This window comes from Pan paniscus, chromosome 15, assembly GCF_029289425.2.
Source record: "Pan paniscus chromosome 15, NHGRI_mPanPan1-v2.0_pri, whole genome shotgun sequence".
Classification (NCBI taxonomy): Eukaryota; Metazoa; Chordata; class Mammalia; order Primates; family Hominidae; genus Pan; species Pan paniscus.
The window spans coordinates 77290229-77314177 of NC_073264.2; the positions used below are offsets into that span (position 1 = coordinate 77290229).

Consider the following 23949-nt stretch of genomic DNA (forward strand, 5'->3'; position numbering starts at 1 on the left):
AAGTGTTCTGAAGTATACAAGACAGCCCTGCACAAGCCATGTCTCCTGTCCAGAATGTCTTTAGTGATCTTATTGAAAAATATTGGGCCTGATTGTGCTCTTTTTCTACCATTTTCCTTGTTGTATGGTATATATGTATTGGTAACACTGCCCTATCGGAGGCATGGGTTGTGGCAGGAAGAGCGTGGGGTTTAGAGTCCAGTATGTGTGCTTGAATCTTGATATTTAACCAGCTCTGTATTATCCCTGAACCATTTATCTGATCTCTGTATACCTTAGCTCCCTGATCTAGAAAGTGGAGATCACTATGAGTCATCTCTATGAGTATCTATGAGTAAGGGTTTGCATTAACAAGATCATGAGTATTCATTGTTTAAGCAATACACACATAAGTACGTAATAAGTGATTTTTACTACATTATGAATGCGTGCTACTGAATTTATTTGTTCAATTGAACCCATTTTCTCAGATTAGGAAATACTATCTTATTTAAATCTTGTCTTTACTTTTTTGTAGAGAAGAAAGAGGTACCTTACGTGGCCACTTGGGTTACTAGGACATGAAGTATAAGGATTAAGAAAATTTTTTTTCTAAGTATCTCTCATTCTAATTTGTCTTATTCTAATTTATCTCCCCTTGATGTTTTGCTCCTCTCTGTTGTAACCTTACTAGTTCACATGGATGCAGTGGAGCCAACCACACCAGCATCACAAGCCCCCAAATCACCCAGCTCTGAGTGGTTGGTGAGGACCTCTGCAGCAGAGAAAGCCACAGACGCAACTACTGCTACATTTTTTAAAATGCCACAAGAAAAGAGCCCTGGATACAGCTAGAGAGCAGGACTTCACCTTCCAGGAGCTGACTGGGTGTTGCTGAAGCAAATGTTGGACTTTGTGTTAGATAGTCTTGCATATCTTAATCGACATTCCCAGTCCTTTCACCACCAGAACCAACTCCTCTTTCAAACACAGCAGTGGATTCTTTCTCTCAGAAGATCATGTTGTGGGAATCTTTTTTTTTAATAGTGAAATATTGAGGCAGCAATTTTTTACAAAAAGGTCATCCTCTGCTCTATTTGTTACCTTGTTATTGCTGTCTCAACATTTACTACAGCTCCATTTACAGAGCTGTTGCTTTTTTGCAGTTGTCTTTGTTCTTGAAAAACCAGTAACTGCTTCTGCATACCTTTTGTGTAGAGCTTTTAATATCATTTGAGGAAGTTCCAAATTTGTAGCCAGTTCCAAACAAATTTAAATATTGAGTAGAGGCCTGTATGGAATTGTGTTCGCAGGAGATAAGGCTTGCCTTTGAGCCTACTCTTGATTCATGCAGAGTGCCAATAAGATAAATCAACCAAGTTTTGGGGCCTCAAAAGAGACACCAGCAACTGGGCCTTGAGAACTTCCATTTTTTTGCAGATTGTCTGCAGAAACTCAGACAGCTCATCAGCAGCAGCAGCTGTATTGTATTTTACCTCATCTTCAGAGTTTATGTTCTACTGAAAGAGGACGTGTGTATATACACACACACACACAGATTGGTATAATGGAGAAGATGGTTTAGGTGTACAGCAAATTTAAAATAGTCAGTGGATTGTGTCTTACTACTTCATGTCCCAGTGTAAGCCTTTATGTCCTAAGCAGGACTTTATTGTTAGTATTATAGGTTAATAACCTGCAGCAGAAATTCATACTCTATTATAATAATGGCTTCTTGGGGCCATGCTTTGGGGAAGTAAAATGTCTTTTTGACATGCCTTTATACTTGGCGTGTTTATGATGGCTCAGCTGCATGTGGAGTTATATATACAGTCGTGCCTGAAGTTGGATGCTACTTTGTCAAAATGAGAAATAAGTGATGGCCTGGAGCTGCTGGAGAGAAGCCACGCTTTCTAGAAAATATTATCAGGAGTGTCTGTCATTCATTCAGGGGCCTGGCTGACAGAAGGGCTCTTCTTTTTATACCAATGAGTGCGTTTACTCTGAAATACGTAGAAGCTCTTGGTGAAGTGCTCCCTGCTCTGGTCACATTGTAGAGGGACTCCCACTCATGCATCTGCTTATTTTCTGTCTTAAATAGGTGCTGAATGGGGCAGCACCTCCTTCCCCCAAAGTGCGATTGCCCCTGTTTCCCATACGAAGTGTAATGATGGGTTGCTTTTAAAATTATAGTCCTTATCAATGGAAACTCCAGATTTCTTTATCAAAGGGAGGTGGGTGGGCATGAATCTAGTTGGAAAAGGGGACTTGAAGCTAAGTTTACATGGCACTTTAAGACTGAGAACATGTCAATTGTTCATAATCAGGAATATGGTAGAGGGAGAGCAGGTGTAGATGATGGGACGGGAAAGTGCTGAAACCAGCCCAGCAGACCTGTGAGTCGCCTCTGGTTCTCACGCAGCAGTGTGTGTGTGCTCACAGGGATGTTCCACCCCTGGTTCTCATGCAGTAGTGTGGGAGAGTGCTGAAGCCGGCCCAGCATGCCTCTTAGTTGCCTCTGGTTCTCATGCAGCAGTGTGTGTGCTTACAGGGATGGAGATGATGGGATGGGAGAGTGCTGAAGCTGGCCCAGCATGCCTCTGAGTCACCCCTGGCTCTCATGCAGCAGTGTGTGTGCTTACAGGGACTTCCCAGGCTGCACTTCCCTTCCCTGTGGGCTGCACCCATAGAAGTATAGAAAATGTAATGTCTGTTGAATATAAAATCGTACCACTGAATTGTTTTAGTGATGAGGTTAGATTTTGTTGTCATGTGCATTGTCACCATAGTGACCCGTGGCATATATTTTTAACATACTTGGTTGGGTTTGAGAGAAATCTGTGGACGTAATTTTTTGTTTGTGTCAAGCTCTATGACTCATGCAGTGATTGGTCCCATGATCATGGCCTATTAGTGAAAACCTCCAAAGGTCAGGTGGCCAAGGTGTTCCCACATTTTTTCTATATAACTTGTTTCCTAATAGTCCGCCTTTCTACCTATGATTAAAAATAATTTTTATATACAACATTATTTACATTTCAAACATCTCTACGAAGTCATGCCATTTTAAGGAGATGAAAACAGCCACAGAGTTGAGTGACTTGCTCCAAATCACATAACTAAGCCAGGACTAGAATCCCAGACTTTCAGATTTTCTCTGCCCTGGGTTATAATCTCTTGTTTTTCAGTGATAGACCTGAGTCAGTCTGAGATGCTTATTTATGAAACAGTATACCATGAATATTTATTATCTTTCTTGGGCATGCTTTTCTACACATTTTGAATACTTTCAACAGGGATTACCCAAGAATGCAACATCTACCTGTAATAAATGGGGAGAAAATTAGTTGCCTGAGAGGATAGAATATTAAGCACACAAATACTTTCCAACACAGGGTTGTAAATTGTGCTCCTCATTTTAAGGTGCTGTACGTGCATGTTTAAGGAATTATTAATCAGTGTAGTCTGCTTGCTTTCTGTATTAACCAGTTCCAGAGGATAGCCTTAGAAATGAGTGTATTTTGAATCTTAAAGTTTCTTTATATGCGGCACAGTGTATAATGTCGTAAGTTAAGAAAAATCTGTTATCTTTCAAAGAAGTTACATAGTTTCAAAAATGAGGTTTTGTAATCAGTGTTGAAAAAACTCTGAACTATGACTTACTTTGAGGATGATCCTTGAGCTCACGTATTTGATCTGCTCAAAAGTGATAACTAAAGCTGAGTTAAACAGTTGTTATTTATTTCAGGGTTCTGATTTTTCCCAGCTGGCTACACAAATGGCCTGTCTGAATCCTAGTTTTGTGTGTTTTCCACGATGGGCAGAAGTCAGAACATTATCTGCTTCTGTGAGGATCATTAATAAAAAGTTAGTTTTAATTCTGAGTTTAAGGGAATTTTAGATTATTTTTCAGATGCAGTATTTTAAAGGAACAAAACTCTTGTGTTGCCTTTTGTTGTTGTTGTTGTTGTTGTTTCCTAGAGACAGGTTATTGATCTGTCACTCAGGCTAGAGTGCAGTGATGTGTTCATAGCTCACTGTAACCTTGAACTCATAAGCTCAAGCCATCCTCCTGCCTCAGCCTCCTGAGTTGTGAGGACTATGGAAGTGTGCCACCACGCCTGGCTAATTTTTTAAGTTTTTGGAGAGATGGGGTCTTGCTCTGTTGCCTATGCTGGTCTTGAACTCCTAACCTCAAGCAATCTTCCTGCCTCAGCCTCCCCAGGTGTTGTAATAATAGGTGCGAGCCACCATGCCCAGCCTTGTGTTGCCTCTTAGTAAGAAATAATAAAAAGAAATTAGTAGCTTGTTTACCTGGTACCAGATTTGGAGGGGGCTGAGTATAATTTTTACTGAGTGGTATGTGGTTGGAAAATAGGCCACATTTAGCCTTGAATTGTTTAGAAATCAAATGCGATTCAGAATTGAAGAGGACATTGCTGGGCTATGAAATAGGCTACTAACAAGGCTATTTTTGTAGCAAAATGGCCAAAAGCTGAAATAAATCTTCTTAGTCTGTGATGCTTGTAGCATCCTTTGTTAAGTAAAGCACAACACCCTGGATAAGCGACTAGTTATGACTTCCAAATAGATTGATAATAGCCTTGCATTTTGGAGTTAGAGACACTGTAGCTGTATCTGTATACCTGTAATATAGCCTGGGAAGTTCTGTTGCTGCAGAGTTATCATTAAAGTCACTTGGAATTGAAAAAGATACAGAGTGTTGAGACAAAGGAACTAGGCTGGAACAGTCATTGCTGATGCGATGGGTTCTCCACTTTGGCTCCAGGCGAAGGCTCCTGGTGGTGATGCATGATTGATTTCAGGTCTTTGTTTCATTTTGGCTTCATTACTGTGGTTCTGAGCCACACAGGTTTTTCCCCCTGGGGAGAAGACTATGTAAAAATCTCAGCGTTAGAAGCTGTATTCAGTGCCCTATATGTCTTGTGAACCTATCTGAGCTGGGCGGAGAGCAGAGTGGCTTACTGTAGCAGCTGTGGATGCAGTCTAGTTGGAGGCATGGCTTGGAGGATGTCATGGTTCATGCGATGGTTGGAGGGATGGTAAAAGCAGTTAGCTCTTGTCAGCTGCTTCCCTCTGCTAGTGCTTGAGCTGCCAATTTTATTTGTCAGTATTTCCTGATCTCCCACTCCTGTTGTGAAAGGTCACAGAGTTACTGTCACTGGCAACAATTTCGCCCCTTAGAAGAAAACTGGTACAGAGGGAAAGGGTGAGGAAAATGGTGAGTTCCATCACTCAGAACTAAATGCAAGTAGCGGAGAGATGCTTTCTCCTGTGTTAACGTCTCCAAAAGATGAACATCAAATGCCCGGAAACAGCAACATCAAAAAGAAGGAAGATGAGAAGTATTGTTGAAGAGTATGGACTACAGGGTTTTTAACAAGTCCAGCAAAACAAACTATGGCCAAAAGAAGAAATTTTTCTGTCACTGCGAGTAGACATCATAAATGCTTGGTAAAATTGCCAGATTTAGGGAATAAAAAAATTTTAAAGTACAGTGTTGAAGAATGGGGCATGTCCTGAAGACATTCAGCAAAGAAGCAATCTTGGCAAGGTGGAGAAGTGGGAAGCAATGGGGAGAGAAAGGGAGATGCCCAGAGCAGGAATTCTCAATGTGTGGTCCCTAGGCCAACAGCATCAGCACATCTTGCCCTCACCAGACCTACTGAATCCGAAACTCCCAGCGCAAGGCCCAGCAGTCTTCAACAAGCCCTCCAGGGGGCTTTGGTGCATGCTCAAGTTTGAGAACCATAGGCTTTGCCACAGTTAAAAAGATGTTTTAATGGACTGGTCTCCTCCTAAGCTCTGAGGTGCTCTCATATTCCCTCCATAAGTAAAGAGATTTTTTTTGTATAATTCTTTGCAGAAACTGTTAATATCTTTATTTCTCATATTTTTTTTCCCCTACAAGCTCCTGAAAGATCTTTTTGAAAAATTGACAAAGGATGCTATCAAGGGCTATGTTTAGGTGGATGGAAATAACCTTTTGAAAATGGATAAAGCCTGGGTGTGGTGACTCACACCCATAATCCCAACACTTTGGGAGGCCAGGGCAGGAGGATTGCTTTATTGCAGGAGTTGGAGACCAGCCTAGGCAACATAGTGAGACCTTGTCTCTACAAAAAATTTTAAAAATTAGCTGGCTGTGGTGGTGCATGCCTGTGGTCCCAGCTACTTGGGAGGCAGAGGCAGGAGGATCACTCAAGCCCAGGAGGTTGAGGGTGCAGTGAGCCATGATCTGGCCACTGCACTCCAGCCTGGGTGACAGAGCGAGACCCTGTATCAAAAAATAGATAATAAAATAAAAATTGATAAAAATAGAACAATGAATTGTTAGTCTACGAATGATAGTCATTTTTCACAATTGGCAGTAAAAATATGATTTGTGTAAGGTATGAGTTTACCATATTTGTTCATTAGATCTTAGTTTCAAGGGAAAGTATCATGTATTTTCCAGCATGATAATGATGAATCATTTAAAGTACAGCTCATAAAAATGAAAAAAAAATTTTGGAAGAAAAAACCACCTTGGGTACATAGATGTGTAATAAATACCTGTTGAGTTATTGGTAATCTCTTGCTAGGACTGAATCTCAGTACTTCAGAGCATGTAAAAATCAATTTTCTGTGATCCCACTTAATCACACCGTGTTTTCTTTTTTTCGATTTCAGCTAGCAATTTTGCAGGGGTTGGAGACCAATAGCGATGTCATGCTTTTTGGTTGTTGTTATTGTCTGACTCGTGGATTCAGCATTTCAGAATATGGTACTCTAATCTTAAGGCTTTGAAAAGAAACCATGGCCATTTTTTCTTCATATTTTACCTTTATTAATTGGGCTGGGTCCTAACTGGTTGCCAGAGACCAGAAATCCAAGTTCTGTCTTTTCAGGGAATATGCATAGCTAAAGAGTTCATTGTGTTTGCAGAGGTATACTAGGAGTTCTCATTTCCTCAGATGCTCATGTCTGTAGGCTGTTAAGCTCTCATTTCAATTTTTGCAGTCTTTTAAAACACCACACTTCTTTTCCATCTTGAAGACCAGTTAAAACTACCTCTGGCCAAAAATGTTAGTGTTACTAGATATTATCAAGGTGTGAGACTAAAAAGTTAGAAGGCTTTAAGATGTAAATTATATAAGTTAATGTTTTGTTTCTCTAAAAGTTCTGACCCTTGCTGACCCCTCATTCAAATGTTTTTAATTGAAAGGGGAAAGAAAATATCAGAGAACTTAAAGATGGCCTTCATGACTTTGACTCAAAATCAACGCATTTCATTATGTATAGGTCCTACACCTTGCTTCCTCAAGCGGCCATGAAAAAAAATCTCATGACCATGCAAACTGATGCCACCCCAAAGTCATGGTAACGATTTGAATTGCTCTCAGTATTGATGTCAAACTCCCTCCTGTTGTCAGCAGCTTATTGCAAACTGGCCATTCTAAACCCTTTTACCCCCACCTTCTCTCAATCTTAGCAGTTAATCTCAGCCCTCCCCCACCACATAACAGCCTCGGGCAGAACTTCCCACTTAGACACCCACACACACACCCTTCCTTACCTTCTTGCCAGTGCCTGTCCTGCCCAAGACGAACCCCTTTTCCTGTGCCCTAGGACCTCTCCCTTGATAAATGACTTGATCTAGCTACAGCCTCACACTCCTGGCACATACAGCTTTGCATTTAAACATGTTCAGATACTCCTTCCTTCAAACAAAAGACCTTTCCTCAACCCTTTGAAAGCCTGAGTACCACTAAGGTATACTGCCCTTATCTGCACTCTGTCCATTCTGCAGTCCACTGAGGCAGTGGTTTTTAACCCTGGCTGCATGTTAGGGTCACCTGGGAAGCTTTAAAAAGTCCTAATTCCTGGACTGGACCACAGACCAGTTAAATCAGCATGGGGAGGTGGGGATGGGTTTCAGTCTTTAAAAAGAAATGTAGCTGAGGCTGAGAACCACCACTCTGAAACCTGGCTGCTACCCTTGCTACCATTAAAACTGTTCTTGCTGGATTCACCCACCAGTGACTTCTACTGTTAAAATTTAGCCCATAGGTTGATTTTTGTGACACTGATGCTATATAACCACTTCCTTCTTTGGAATGCTCCCTTTCCTGACCCTACTTTCCTGATTTTTCTGCCACTTCTTTGCTCTTTCTCAGTTCCTCTGGAGTTGTTAGGTAGGTCAGTCTAGCACAGACTGGATGCCGGTCTCTGCCGCCACCTCCGTTATTTCAGTGAACACCTGTATGCCAGTGAGTTCCTTTGCCATACCACCTTAATGCACCAACTTAAAAGCACAGATTAGAGTGAAGCATTCACATTTATTACTGCAGGCTTCTAGGAAAGCATATTAAAGGTCTCTGGTCCTTCTCTCACCTCCCTTGTTCCTCCTCCAAGCCCAGTGAGGTAGGAGGAATTGCTAATTAGATTAGTGAGATTCTAAGGTGGGTCACTCCTGTTTACTTATGAGTTGCTATTTATGAAAAGATGGCCTGGACTGTGTTCCCTCTTCTGCTTTCTCCTCTTCAGGGTCTTGGACTGGTAAGGGGGCCTGTGCCCAAAAGGGGCTCCTCCACCTAATGCTGTCTTTAATCTGTGGCTTTCTGCTGCTGGTTAATTTTTTAATTTGGCTTCCTCAAGCCTTTTTGGCCTTGAACTTCATGTTGATTTTTATCAAAGAACTTTTTATTGGGGCATCAGCACTAGCCCTATGAATACAGTGAAACTTGGGGTTCCACTTTCATCAGATGTGACCCTGTGTGTTCCTGATGTCTTTGAATCGCTAGTTTCTGATTCAAAATATGGGGTAGGTGGATCTGATTAGTAGTCATATGCCTGTGTCCTGGCTAGGAAGTCAGAATGAGGTTATCTGGAAAGTTGAGCTTCCTCACACATGGGAAGGTACTTCAGATGCTGGACAGCCAATAAGAATAACAAAGGTCCACCAGAACCATTGCCCCAGTCACTGATTGAACAAACATTTACTGAACACTGATGAAGCGAAGTCCTCCTCAGGGACCTCTGAGGGAAGAGGGTAACTGCCCTAAAGCAGGATACTCCTGGGCCCCTTAGATATACTATCCTTGAAACTATTAGGCCCCTGTCCAGAGTACCTAATAATAATAATGGCAAATATGTATTTGGTGGTCTGCCATTTGGAAGCAACATCTCACTTATTCAACAACTCTAAAGGTAGGTACTTTTATCTCCATTTTAAAACAATGAAATACACTTACAGACAAACTTGCTCGAGTCACATATTTAAGAGTCAGTCAAGATTCAGATTCAAGTCTGTTTGATGTTAAAGAGTGTCTGTTCCCAACCAATACCTCTGCTGCCTCTTTTTACAAACTGAACTGTTGGAGGGCATGTACGTGTGCATAAGCTGTGGGCCACTGGGCTGTGGGCCACTGGGCCATGGGCCAGTGTCTGATGAGACCTCTTTATTGACTTGTTTGTCCTGGTGGGCTGTTTTCTCTACCAGGCATCTGTGAATGGGCTCATCCCTTCTCTGTGCGTACATCATTGAAAGGAGATAGCCGGTTTCTGTGACATCCTCTTATAACAACCTAGTTTTGTTCTTGAGAGTGACCAGAGCAAGAGAAAAGTCAATGAAATTTTGCAGATCTTGCAAACCTGTGGCAATAAGAAGGTATTATCCTTTCTGTACCAAGGCACAACTGATTCCTAAGCGAGGAGGATATGTGTTCTGAGATGTTAATGTTAGTGATAGACTGTTTTCAACACCTTGGTAAACATTTCTTTTGACTGTTAGCAAAAGCTGCCTTAACAGTCTTGGCTTTTAGAAATGCCCCTTCATTTATTAGATGTGTATAGAACACATCTTGTGCCGAGCACTCTGCTAGGAGCTGGGTATACAGAGAAGAAAGGCATTCCTGCTCTCATGATGTTCATGGTCTTCTGCGGAAGAGACCAGAAAAAAAGTATTACAATGTAGAATGAAATAAGAATGACAGGGTATTTTGGCAGCAAGGAGGAGGGCACTTTAACTCAAACTGGGCAGTGGAAGAAGTAAAAAAAAAACACTGAAAGAAATCCTGAAGGATAAGCAGGAGTTAAGAAGAGTGGATGAAGCCCTCCAAGGGTAAAAGCATGGTTTATTCAGAGCACTGCCCGTGTTTTAGTATGGCCCACATGTAAAGCTTACAGAGGAACAAAGAGAGAAAGGCAAGAGCCAGGAAGTGAAGGGTCCTGTGTATACTGGCTTACTTGTTGAGTTGGAGAACTATTGCCATATTCCTCTGCTAAGCTCAGGGTGCATTCATGGAAACCCTACTGCAACTGGCCCATTGTGCATACAAAGCTGGAACTGAGATGTGAACAGATTTGCATTGCCTTGATCACCTTCCCTGGGAAATATAGCTAGGCCCACTTATTGGTAGGAGCTACTGACATGTTAAAACTAGGTTAAACTGAATTGGAAGTAATGGTTTATTTGGAATCATGGCTGAATGATTCCATTACATGTTCTAGCATGATACCAGTCTGAGGTTATTCCCCTTGAACCACCGACTTAGTAGAGTTTAATGCACAATGTGATGGTCTTAGTTCCTTGTACTGTTCTTCAGTGACAAAGTTGTTCAACTACCAGTTAAGTTTTTTGGGCTTTGTTTCTCAGTAGTGACAATAAATTTGTGTTGATCTATTTACACCTTTTGGACTGAACACCTTAGCAATCATTGATATTTTAAGCCTACAGGAAGTGCCCATGGGATAAAACCAATCTGCTGGCTCACACTAAGTTCTGATCCCATGATTTTGGTCTCATTAATACCGTGCTATAAATAAAGTTAGCTAAATCTTTTGAAACTGCATAAAAGTGAAATAATTATGAGTTTTGGGCCAACGTTTTTCCTGAACAGCTTCTGACTGACCAGCATTTTAAATTAGGCGATGCAGTCTAGCTTTTGTACATAGAAATAAGAAAGTGACTTATGTTCCATTATTAAAATAGTATAGGGAGGACGGATAAATTACTAATTTTTCATTGCTCATAGTAGAGAATTGAGGTATATTGACTAGTGAAATAGAGGATTATGGGGATCATATGAAAATATGATTAAAGAGATTATCACTAGAAGAAAAATTCAGACTGCTAATTATGAGAAAAAACATGTATGCACAACCAAACAAATCACAAAAATGAAAGATGTCTAAAACCATAGAATAGGAACAAATGTACCTGTCATATTAATAAAAGTAAACTTATCTGTAGATAAAAGGCAAAAATGTCAGCAAACACTAATTTCATGTTATAAGATTCAGAAAGGTTGAGCAAAAGTAAACCAAGCAAACACAAACAAGAAAATGAGTTGTAGTCTGCATATCAGGCAAGGTTGAACTTAGGGAAAAGGAACCGGAAAAAACAAAAACAAACAAAAAAAAAACCACGACATAATGCTAAAGGGTGTGACTCACGAGATAATAATGTTTCAAGATATCTGTGTACCAAATAATGGAAAACCATTTATGTATTGGTAACCATAGGAGACACAGGAAGAAACAGAAATACAATGTTAGTTGGATATTTTAATTCTGTCAATTCATGACAGATCAAGTGGATAAAAAACTAGGACATGGGATGATTTAAATAAGATACAGAAGATCTAGTTGATGCATATTAGACTTTACCCTAAAAGTGGTAACTACACTTCAAAGTATCCATGAAACATTTCCCCATTTGACTGTGTATTAGAGCATACAGAAAACATAAGTTTCAGAACAGAAAAAAGGAACAGCAGATGGCATTTGCTGATAAAAATGCAATAAACTTAGAATTTGAGGATAAGTGGTCAGAAAAAAAAATGCAATAAATTAAAGCCAGAAAACACTGCTCATCTGCAATCCAAAATGTTTTTAAGCTCTTCAACTATTCTTGGGTTGATTAGGAAATGCAAAGTATTAAAAAAGCATTTCATATCTAAAATATAAACTTTTTCCTCTGAGATACAAATAAAACAGTGCTCAGAGGAAAATTCATTGCCCTAAAATTTATGTATTAAAAAATAAGATAAATGTCGTATAACTCAAAATATTAGGAAAAGGAATCTTTTAAAGGCAGGCTGAAAGAATCAAGAAAAATTAATTAGAAAAATGAGGAAACAAAGCTAATTTTTAAAATATGTAGTAAAATATGTAACATTTTAGCTAACATTACAAGAGAAGACAAACACAAAATAAGAATTACCAGGTATTGAATAAGTAAGAGCCATAAAATATACTTTGCTCAACTGTATGCAAACAATTTAAAAACTTGGATTAAATGGATAATTTTCCAGGAAGGTATAATTTGCCAAAAAATGACATCAAAAGAAATCTAATATAACAATTGTCATAGAAGAAATGAAGTAAGTATTTCAATTAGCATGACAGACTAAATACTTTTAAAGACCCAATGAAAACAAAGAAATGCATTTGGAGAATTAACAAAAACTTTTTGTAACACCAATTTTTTATTTTACATTTTAAAGCATGGAATGGAATTTATTGTAAAGACATGTATTTTATAGAATCCAAGCAGAAGCTCACCAGCCAGAGAGAAAGTGAGGCCAGCTCAGGGAATGTGAGCAGTGGCGATTTATCCCCTCTGGTGTTCCATGTTAGCCTGACACAGAGCCCCCTCTTCACATTCTCAGGGGCTCTTGATCCAAAACCTTTTTTAAAAAAAATAATTTTAGACTTAACAGAAAATCTGCAAAAATAGATTTCCTGTGTGCCCTTCTCTCAGCTTCTCCTAATGTTAACTTACATACCAATGGTACAATTATTGAAACTAGGAAATTAACATTGGCACAATCCTATTAACTACATACTTTATTTGAATTATAGCCGTTTTCCCAGTAATGTTGTTTTTCTGGTTCGGTATTCAATCCAGGATCCATATGAACTTGGGTCTTTCTGGGTTTTCTGTTCCACTGGTCTACTTGTGCATGGTACCACACTGTTTTAATTATAGAGACTTTATAGTATGTTTTAACAACTGGCAAGGCTAGTCCCCCTTATAATTTTTCCTATTTGTTGTGCTTCTGGCTATTCATACATGTTTGTTTTTCCATATGAACTTTAGTATCAACTTGTCTAAATTCATTTTTTAAGGTACATTGGTATTTTATTGATACTATATGATATTAACTGATTTAGAGAGAACTAACATCTTTAAAATGTGGTGTCATCCTATCCAAGAATAGGAGATATATTTCCATTTATTCAAGTCTATTTTGTGCCTTTTCAGCAGTGTTTTAAAATTATCCTCGTGTAGGTTTTGTGCATTTCTTGCTAAGCTTATCCCTAAGTATTTAATTTATTTGCTAGTAAATGAGATTTCCTCTGCCATTATGTCTTCTAACTGGTTATTGCTCTCTACATAAAAGCTACTGATTTTGTATGCTAATATATCTTGCTACCTTACCTAATTTTTTTAAAAAAATAAACAGCAGAAATTTATTTCTTATGGTTTCACAGTCTGGGAAGTCCAAGATCAAGGTGCTGGCTGATTCAATGTCTGGTGAGAGCTTGCCTTCAGGTTCATAGATGGCACCTTCTAATTGTGTCCTCACATGGTGAAGGGAACTAGTTAGCTCTCTGGGGTCTCTTTTATAAGGGCATAAATCCCAATCACTAGGGCTCCACCCTCCTAATCTAATGACCTCCCAAAGGCCCTGTCTTCAATGCCAACACTTTGGGGGTTAGGATTTCCACCTGTTTTCGGGGGACACAAACATTTATACCATAGCAGTCAGTAACAAACTCTTTGTTTTGCAGCCAAAGGTCAGTCAGTTTTATCTTCTTAGCTTAGTATAATCTAAGCCCTAAAACCATGAAATGCATGGGAAAGGTTTTTTTTCTTTTTCTTTTTCAACTTTTATTTTAGATTTGAGGGGTGCATGTGCAGGTTTGTTACCTGGGTATATTGCGTGATGCTGAGGTTTGGGGTATGAATGACCTGTTACTCAGGTACTGAGCATCCGTACAGAATTATTTTACTTTTGAAGTTAGTTTTATCATTGCTCCTCTAGAAAAACAAACAAAAAAACCAAAAATTATTTCTAAACACCCAGAATAATGATAAGAAATGAAAAAAATCTATAGAAGTAAAAAATGACGTGAAAGCTTAAACCTGGGAAAGCAAGTAAGACAAAAGCCATCTTTTACCTTGAAGATCAGGGTAAGCCCTGATTACCCTGAGCCTCTGCTGTGCTGACTGAGATGGATGCAGGAGGTAAAGCAGGGCCTGCTCAAGGCAGGAAGTTTAATCTGAGATCTCCCACAAAGTGGGGACCCTCCAAGTGCTACCCTTACTGTGTAAAGGTAAACATTAAATAAGCCACCAAGCAGAAATAACAGCAAGGAAAATTGCCTTTCTTGACCTTGGCCGTGGGTGGAGGAAAAGCTGTTCCTGTCTCACCAACCTAAAAATGTTTAACAAGTTGTCCCTTACATAGAGAGTTGGGGCTCAGATTTATGCTACTTGTATGTTGCAAAATACTGCATGAGGAAATTGAATTTACAGTAGACCCAAGCCAGTTGTAACCCCAGATAACTACTAGAAGCAACCACAAATTCTCTCTGGAGGAATGAGCCTTCAATCCAGGTATCAGATAACTCTCATAGATAAAGTTATGAATATGAACAACTGAAGCCAATATATTTGAAAGCTTAGACAAAATTCCTAGGGAAAATAATTTCTCAAAACTCATTCTGGGGAAATAGAAAGCTTGATTAGTTTTGTAACATTAAACAAATTTAGTAAGTAGTTTAAAATCTGGGCCTGTGTACTCTGCAGAAAGATTTTATGGGACCCCCAAAATGCCATCAGTTTTTTTTCTGGAGCTTGACACATTGATTGTAAAGTTCATTTGGAAGAACAAATGAACAAGAGCAGCCCAAGGAAAACCTTTTAAGAGAGCACTTGGTAGGAGGAGGGCTAGTCCCACTACATATTAAAACATAAAACACAACTCTGAAAGTGTGGTATAGGTGCATGCATAGATTAATGGAATGATATAGAAAATTCTGAAACAGGCCCGATTGCATATGAAAGTTCAGGATACAATAAAGGTGGTGCCCTAAGTCAGTGGGGGAAAAGATGGATTATAAAAATGAATGGTGTTGAGATAACTGGATATAGTTATATAGCTACATATAAATATATAGCTATACAGGAAAAAGTGGATCTGTTTCTCACACTATGCCAGGATAATTTTCAAATTGATGAGAGATTTAATTGTACAATTTAAACTATACAACTACTGGAAAAAAAAAAAAAAGATGAATTCCTCTGTGACAGGGGTCAGCAAGCCACATAGCCTGTAGGCCAAATCTGACTGACCCAAGGCCTAGTTTTGGACTGCTGCAAGCTAAGAATGGTGTTTCGTTTTGTTTTTTCTTCCACCTTTAAAGTGTTCAATAACAAAAGAGGAGACCATGGAACAGAGACTTTATGTGGTCGTAAACTCTAAAATATTTGCTATCCAAACTTTTTTTTTAAAAAAGACTGTGGACCCATGCTTTGTAACCTGGGTTAGCTATTGCATAATAATGCCACTGAACTCAGCTGGGGCACCTCTGCTCTAAGTGTCCCTCACCTCCTTGGACCAGTACAAAAATATACCCCACTCCTTTGTTAGAAGGGAATGTAAATCCACATGGCAAAGGATGGGGATATAGACAATGGAAAGTTTTGGGACCAATAATGTACTCTTCCACACTAAATACTACTAAAAATTTAGATGCAATAAGAGATATATTTGACTGTTGAAAAAAAAAACCTTGCATGCATATACACAGTAAGCAAACTAAAATACAAGTGATAACCCAGAAACATGGTTGCAACTTACATCACAGATTAAAGGCTAATACTCCTAATTTGTAAATAACATAAAAATAGAGAATCTCCTGTAGACCACTGTAGAAGAGATATGAGCAGACAGTTGACAGAAAAAATGCAAATGTCTCTCAAACGTGAAAAGATGCTCAACTTTCCATGTAGTCGATTGATTTTCACAGCAACCTAATGAGTAGATATTCTTATCATCCCCATTTAAGAGACAAAGAAACTGAGTCATGAAGATGTGAAGTATTATGCTTGAACACAAAAAGCTAAGAAGTAATGGTGCCAGGATTTGAACCCAGTCAGACTGGCTCTAGATGAAAGACTAATTTACCATGGCTAAATGAGGCTTATTTCAGGAATGCAAGGATCATTTAATATTAGGAATAGCTGGGTGTTTCCTTAATGTGATAAAATATATTTATCTCAATCCAAAGCCTGCGTCATGCTTAATTGAGAATACCAGAAGCAATTTCATTGAAGTCAGGAACAAGAAAAAGATGTCCACTAATTATCACTATTATTTAAAAATGTTCTGTAAGACTTAGGCGAAACAATTAAGTGAAAGAAATTAAAGATACAGAAATTAGAAGAGAAGGGAAAATTATAATTTTCAGATGATACTGAGTTTTTTACTTAGAAACTAAAGAAGACTAACCAGACCTGACAAAATAAGAATTTAATAAATTAATTTTCAGAAATCAATAGCTTTTATAGATACAATGTCTAATTTCAAGCTCTAAGGGAAGAAAAGACCCATGTTGTAATAGCACAAAACATAAATGATAACATAGGAATAAACACAAGAAATATTTGTAGAAAATGTTAAAATGCTAATGAGAGATGAAACAAGACCCAAACAAACGGGAAGATACACCACGTTCTCTCATAGAAATACGCAGCATCATAAAGATACCACTTCTCTCGATTTACAAATCTAATGTGATCTTCAGTAAAAATACCAATAGAATTGAAAAAAATTATATAAATTAATTCTAAAGTTCATATTAAAAAATAACGATAGAGGGAGACTACTAGATATTAAAATTTATATATCTACAGCAATTAAAACAGAGTAGTAGTAATTTGTGAGTAGTAGTAATTTGTGAGTAGTCATACAGATGAGTGGAACAGAACAGTTCAAAAATAGATCTAAAAAAAATAGATCTAAATACTTACGAGAATTGAGAATATGATAAAGATGGCTTTTCAATCAGTGGAAAAAAGATTAGTCAGCAAATGGGGTGGGAACTACTAGGTAGGGCTCTGGTGAAAAAAATTAAGTTGGATCTATACTTCACCTCTTATACCAGGACAAATTACAGACAGTCTAAAGATTTAAACATTAAAAAAAATACTTTTTATAAAAGTACAAAAAAAAAAAAAAAAGGAAAGTTATTTTATAACCTAAGACTGGGGAAGGCCTTTCTAAGTATGACACAAAACCCAGAAGCCATAAAAGAAAAGATTGCTGGATTAGACTTCAGAGAGAGAAAACATTTCTTCATGGCAGTAGCACCATAAGCAAATGCAAATGAGAACTTGGGCAAGAAATGTGTAACTCTGCCAAGATGAGGGCCTAAGTTATCTAAAATAGCAAGAGTCCCTATCAATAAAAAGGAAAACACATTAGCAATCCAGTATAAAAATGGGCAAAGGAGATTAACAGAGACATTTAATAGAAGAGAAAATACAAATGACTTTGAAGCATACGAAAATGCTTAATAATAGAAGTTTTTCACCTACCAAAAATAATAAAGTTTGTTAACACACTATAATGGCAAATGTGTAGTTAAATAGATGCTCTCATACATTGTATAAACTAGTGCCAAGTATAAAGAGTTGGCAGTATCTTATTAAAATTACAAAGATTCATTACATTTTTAAACCCAGCAATCCTAGGAATTTGTCCTACAGATACAATTGTATCTATACATGTGAAATAACGTATGTCAACATAAAAATGTATAGAAAGATGAATCTCTAAGTAAAAAGGTTTTATTGGGGAATAATACACAAGATGTGGGATTGCAATCCAGGTCATACATACAGACAGACCCAGGTGTCCTCCAGTATGTCCAGAGAAAAGGAAAAGGTTAGGGTTTTACTGGGGAAAGAGGAGGTTATACAAGTCGTTCTGAAAGAAAGTCATTGGTGGGGATAGTGTCTTTTGGGAGCTGGCAAGTGCTGATTTGTGAGTGGTGGCGGTTATTGGGTGAAATTTGTGATCTTAAAATTATGTTTTGTTTGGTTGGCCTTGCATGTGAGTCAATGTGTCAGGCAAGTGTTCTTAGAAAAGTGATTAGCTGCCCTGCTATCCTTGTGTGACTTAAGTTGGTAAGCTTTTATTCGTTTCTGTTATCAGGCAAATCGTGCGTGAAATCCCTCCTTTCATAGCCTTCCCTGGCTCCATGTTGTCAGGGTTTGACACAAGTGACTCCATTTTGAATCTGACAACTTTTGCATGAGCAAGACTAACCATTAGAATTCACCAGAGGTTAGTCAGCTTCAGTACTCACACAAGGAAGGCAATTACACAAGGCTATAATACCAGGAGGTTGGTCATTTGAGGTCATCTTAAAGAGGCTGCCTAACACATGGGTAAATATTTTAAAAACCTAACTATATCTGGCTTTCAAGAGGCGTACTTTGAGTGTTAAGAGAAAGATTGAAAGTAAAAGGATGATAAAAAACACACCAAGAAAAGGCTGATATAGCTATACAAATATCAGTTGAGATAAATGTAAGTCAAGAAGCATTACTAAGGACACAGAGGAACATTTCATAGAGATAAAAAGATAAATCTACCAGAAAGATATAGTTTGTATTTTAATGCAACTAATAATATAGCTTCAAAATATAGAAAACAAAATTACAGACCTAGAAGTACCTGATAGTAGAAGTAGTCATTAATAATATGGATGATTACAATAAAATGAATAATAAATTTAACCTAATTGATGTCCATAGAATACTATAACCAGCAGTGTCAGAAGAGGTATTCTTTCCAAGCACCCATTGAATTTTTACCAGAATTTATCATATGCTGGTCTTTAAAGTAAGTCCCAACAAATTCCAAAGGGTAAATCACCTAAAATATGTTCTCTGACCAAAGTGAAATTACTCTAAAAATCAATTTTTAAAAAACCCCAGCAGAGCCTGAAATATTTAGAAATTAAACATTACAATTCTAAATTATTGATAGTTCAAAAATAAATTATAGTAGATGTTAGACAATATTTTGAACTATATGGCAATTTTTAAATGACATCAAAACTTGCATAAAAAAGGCTAAAAGTCAGTCTAAGTACACATCTCAAAAAGTAGAAAAAGGATAGCAACAAACCCAGAGACTGGTTCTCTGAAAATACTAATAATATTGATAAACCTCTAGCAAGACTGATTAAAAAAAAAAAAAAAAGTCAAAAAAATGAGAACATAAGCCCCAGGCTGGGATAAAATGTTTGCAAAAGACACATCTGATAAAGGACTGTTATCCAAACTGTAAAAAGAACTCTTAAAACTCAGCAATAAGAAAAAAAAAAGCCCTAAATTAAAAAGTGGACAAAAGATCTGAACAGACACCTCACCAAAGAAGATATACAGATGGAAAATAAGCATATGAAAAGATGCTCATCAGAATAAAATAATAATGAGATGCCATGACATACCTATTACAATGGTGATTTTCCAAAACACTGACAACACCAAATGCTGGTGAGCATGTGGAGCAACAGGAACGCTAATGGGAATTAGCTAATGGGCATGAAAAATGGCACAGCTATGATGAAAGACAGTTTGGCAGTTTCTTGCAAAACTAAGCATGCTCTTACCATACAGTCTAGCAATGATGCTTCCTGGTATTTATCCAAATGAGCTGAAAACTATGTCCACAGAAAGACTGCACACAGATGTTTATAGCAGATTTATTTGTAATTGCCCAAGATGTCTTTCAGCAGGTAAATGGATAAACAATCTGGTACATGCAGACAATGGAATATTATTTAACTCTAAAAAGAAATGATCTATCCAGCCATGAAAAGACATAGAGGAAATTTAAATGCATATTGCTAAGTGAAAGAAGCCAATCTGAAAAGGCTACCTACAGTATGATTTCATCTATATGAACAGGCAAAATTATGGGGACAGTAAAAAGATGAATTGTTGCCAAGGGTTAGACAGGAAGGAGAGATGAATAGGCAGAGCACAGAAGATTTTTAGGGCAGTGAAAATACTCTGTATGATACTACAATAATGGATAAATGCCATTATACATTTATCAAAACCCGTAGAATGTATAACACTAATAGTGAACATTAGTGTATCAACTATGGACTTTGGATGATAAAGATGTGTAACTGTGTTATGATAATGTGTTGATTGTAACAAATGTATCACTCTGGTGAGGAAGGCTGTGCATGTGTGGGGGAAGAAGGTATATGGGAATTCTCTGTACTTCTGCTCAATTTAGCTGTGAATCCAAAACTACTCTAAACTCTATTTTAAAAATAGAAAAAAGGCACAGATTACCAATATAAAACCCCAGAAAAAGCCTGGGATTTTTTAAAACCCCAAGCCTTCATATTCTAAGAATGTAATATGAAGAACTTTCTGTCAGCAAATCAGAAAATCCACATGAAATGGAATTTCTAGGAAATTACAATTTACCAGCTCAAGAGTAAATAGAAGGCTGGGCATGGTGGCTCATGCCTGTAATCCTAGTTCTTTGGGAGGCCAGGGTGGATGGATCATTTAAGTCCAGGAGTTCAAGACCAGCCTGGCCAACATGTAAAACCCCGTCTCTACTAAAAATACAAATAATTAGCTGAGTGTGGTGGCGTGCACCTGTAATCCCAGCTACTCAGGAGGCTGAGGTGGGAGAATCACCTGAGCCAGGGAGGTCGAGGCTGCAATGAGCTGAGATGCTGCCACTGCACTCCAGCCTGGACAACCGGAGCAAGACCCTGTAACAACAACAAACCCAAAAGAATAAATAGAAAATTTGAATTGTTTATATCTGTTTAAGAAGTTGAATCTGGGCTGGGCACAGTGGCCCACACCTGTAATCCCAGCACTTTGGGAGACTGAGGCAGGTGGATCACTTAAGGTCAGGAGCTCAAGACCAGCCTGGCCAACATGGTGAGACCCCATCTCTACTAAAATACAAAAATTAGCTGGTCGTGGTGGCATGCTCCTGTAATCCTAGCTACTCAGGAGGCTGAGGCATGAGAATCGCTTGAACCTAGGAGGTGAAGATTGCAGTGAGCCGAGATCGCACCACTGCACTCCAGCCTGGGCGACAGAGTGAGACTGTGTTCCAAAAAAAAAAAAAAGAAAGAAAAAAAAAGTTGAATCTGTAACTATAACTTTCCCACAAACAAATCCCCAGTCCAGATTTTTTTCTTCACCAGCAAATTCTTTTAAACATTTAAAGAATTGACACTAGTCTTATACAAACTGTTTGAAATAATACAAAAAGAAAAATAATTCCCAATTCACTTTGAGGCTACCATAATTTTAATACCAAAGGGTGGCAGGTTCATTACAAGAAAGGAAAATTATAGGCCACTATATCTAATGAACATACTTATAAATATCTTAAAGAAAATATTAGAAAGTAAAGTTCAGTGAATTATTTATTTTAGGAATGCAAGATTTTGGCTTAACATCACAAAATCAGTGTTTTCCACCCATTCAACTGGATTTATATTCAACAAACTATCTGGGACAACTGGATATCCACATGCGAAATAATGAAGTTGGATCCCTCTTTATACAATATGCAAAATTAACTCAAAACATATCAAAGACCTACACGTAAGGGCTAAAACTAGAAAACATTTAGAAGAAAACAAATGCATAAATCTTCATGACCTTGGATGAGGTAATGGTTTATTAGATATGACACCACATGCACAAGCAACTGAAGAAAAAATAGATAAATAAGCCTTTATCAAAATTTAAAATTTTTTGCTTCAAAAAGACACTGTCAAGAAGATGAAACGATGACCACAGAATGGGAGAAAATATTTGCAAATCATATATTGGATAAGGGTCTGATATCCAGAATATATAAAGAACTCTTATGACTCAGCAACCAAAAGGTAAACAATCCAATTTAAAAATGGGCAAAAAGACTGGAGTAAGCATTTCTCCAGAGAAGATGTAGGCATGGCCAACAAGCACATGAAAAGATGCTCAACATCATTAGTCACTGAAGAAATACTGAAACTACAAGATGCCACTTTACACCCATTCCTAGACAGTGAAAAACTTATGTACCCCCAAAAGCTTGTACACAAATGTTCATTATAGCCTTATTTACAATAAACTAAAAGTGAAAACCACCCAAGTACCTATCAACTGATGAATGGTAAACAAAATGTGGCATATCTGTACAATAAAACATCATTCTGCCATGAAAAGACTGAAGTACTGATTCATGTGGCAACATGGATTAACTTTGAGAATATTATGCTAATTGAAAAACACCAGACAGAAAAGGCCATATTCCACTAACATGAAATGTTCAGAATAGGCAAATCCATAGAGACAGATATTGCAGACAGGCAGTAGATTAGTAGCGGCCAATGGGAAAAGGGGAATGGGGAAGGACTGCTGGTAGGTATGAGGTTTCTTTCTGGAGTGATGAAAATGTTCCGGAGTTATATGGTAATCATTGCACAACTTTGTGAATATACTAAAAACCACTGAATTGTACTCTTTAAAATGATGACTTTCAAGATATATGAATTATGTTTCCATTTAAATATTAGTGTATTTCACTACATTAGCATCGTAAGGCAGAAAAAATATCTCAATAGAATGATGCCGAAAAAGCATTTGATAAAATCAAATACTTATTCATAGTAAACACTTAACACACTAGGAATAGAAGGAAACATCTTTAAATTGGTAAAGATCAGTAAAAATCTTACAGGAAATATCATAGTTAATAGTGAAATATTAAAAGCTTTCACCTTGAGATTAGGAATATTTCCTAATACTATTTCTATTAAACATTGTACTAGAGATCTTAACCATTGCAATAAGGCAAGGAAAAGAAGTTACAGACTGCAAAGCATATGATTGTTTATGTAGAACATCCAAAAGAATCTATGGTCAATTAAATTTATTAGAAATAAGTAAATTTAGCAACGCTACTGGATTCAAGTTTACTCTACAAAAATCAATGATATTTTTATATATCTGCAATATTCAGTTCAAAAATGAAATTTAAAAATATTTACAATAGCATCGAAGACATAAACCGAGAATAAATCTAATGAAAGATGAGAAAAAATCTTTACATGGAAAGCATTACAGAGGAAAAATAAAGAAGATCTAAATAAATGGAGAGATCTGCTGTGTTCATGAATTGAAAGCCTCAATATTGTAAAGATGTCAGTTATTTTCCAACTGGTCTACAGAGTTAATGCAATTCCAGTCAAAATCACAGCAGATTTCTTGGGGGAAATTAAGCTGATTCTGAAACATGGAAACATTAGAGACCAAGAATAGAGAAGAGAGTGTTTAAAGAACACAGCTGGAAGACACTCTGCTAGCTATCAAGACTTCTTATAAAGTTACAGTAATTAATACCATGTGGTATTGGTGCAAGAATAAACAAATAAAACAGTGAAACAGAACAGAGTCTAGAAGCTGATCCACACACATAGTCACTTAACTAAGGACAAAGGTAATGATGTAGTGCAGCAAGGAAGGGATGACCCATTCAATATATGGTGCTGACTCAGTTGGATATTCACAGGTAATATACATCTTGATCCCTATTTCCACAACTTGAAAAAAACCAAGTCCATATAGATTGCATAATAAAGATGAAAGTGTAAAAAAGTAAATATTATGGTTAAAAAAAGGAAAGTGTCTTCATTTACTTGAAGTAGGTAAAGATTTAAAAAATAAAATATCAAAAGCACTACCTAGAAAGAGAAAGAAAATGATTACTATAATTATTGGATTATATTAAAGTTGAAATGTTCTATTTATCAAAAGACCCCATTAGTAAAAAAGCAAGCCACAAAATAGGAGATTATACCTGCAACACAAATATTTGACAAAGGACTTGCATTCAGAAT

The 23949-nt window shown here is 37.5% G+C and overlaps 1 protein-coding gene across 5 annotated transcripts in view; it reads left to right on the forward strand.

The window, feature by feature from the left end:
* The window catches only part of GPATCH2L (G-patch domain containing 2 like), an 86896-nt gene that overhangs the window by 49258 nt on the left and 13689 nt on the right, over window positions 1-23949 (forward strand). For 3 of the 5 annotated variants that reach the window (XM_003824198.7, XM_003824197.7, XM_008977941.5), the window contains exon 10: window positions 674-17244. The exons of the other annotated variants lie outside the window; for them this stretch is intronic. In XM_003824198.7, the coding sequence (XP_003824246.1) occupies window positions 674-834 (161 nt within the window). In that variant the 3' untranslated portion in view covers window positions 835-17244. Of the gene's footprint in view, window positions 1-673; window positions 17245-23949 lie in introns of those variants that run through there. 5 annotated transcript variants of the gene reach the window in all.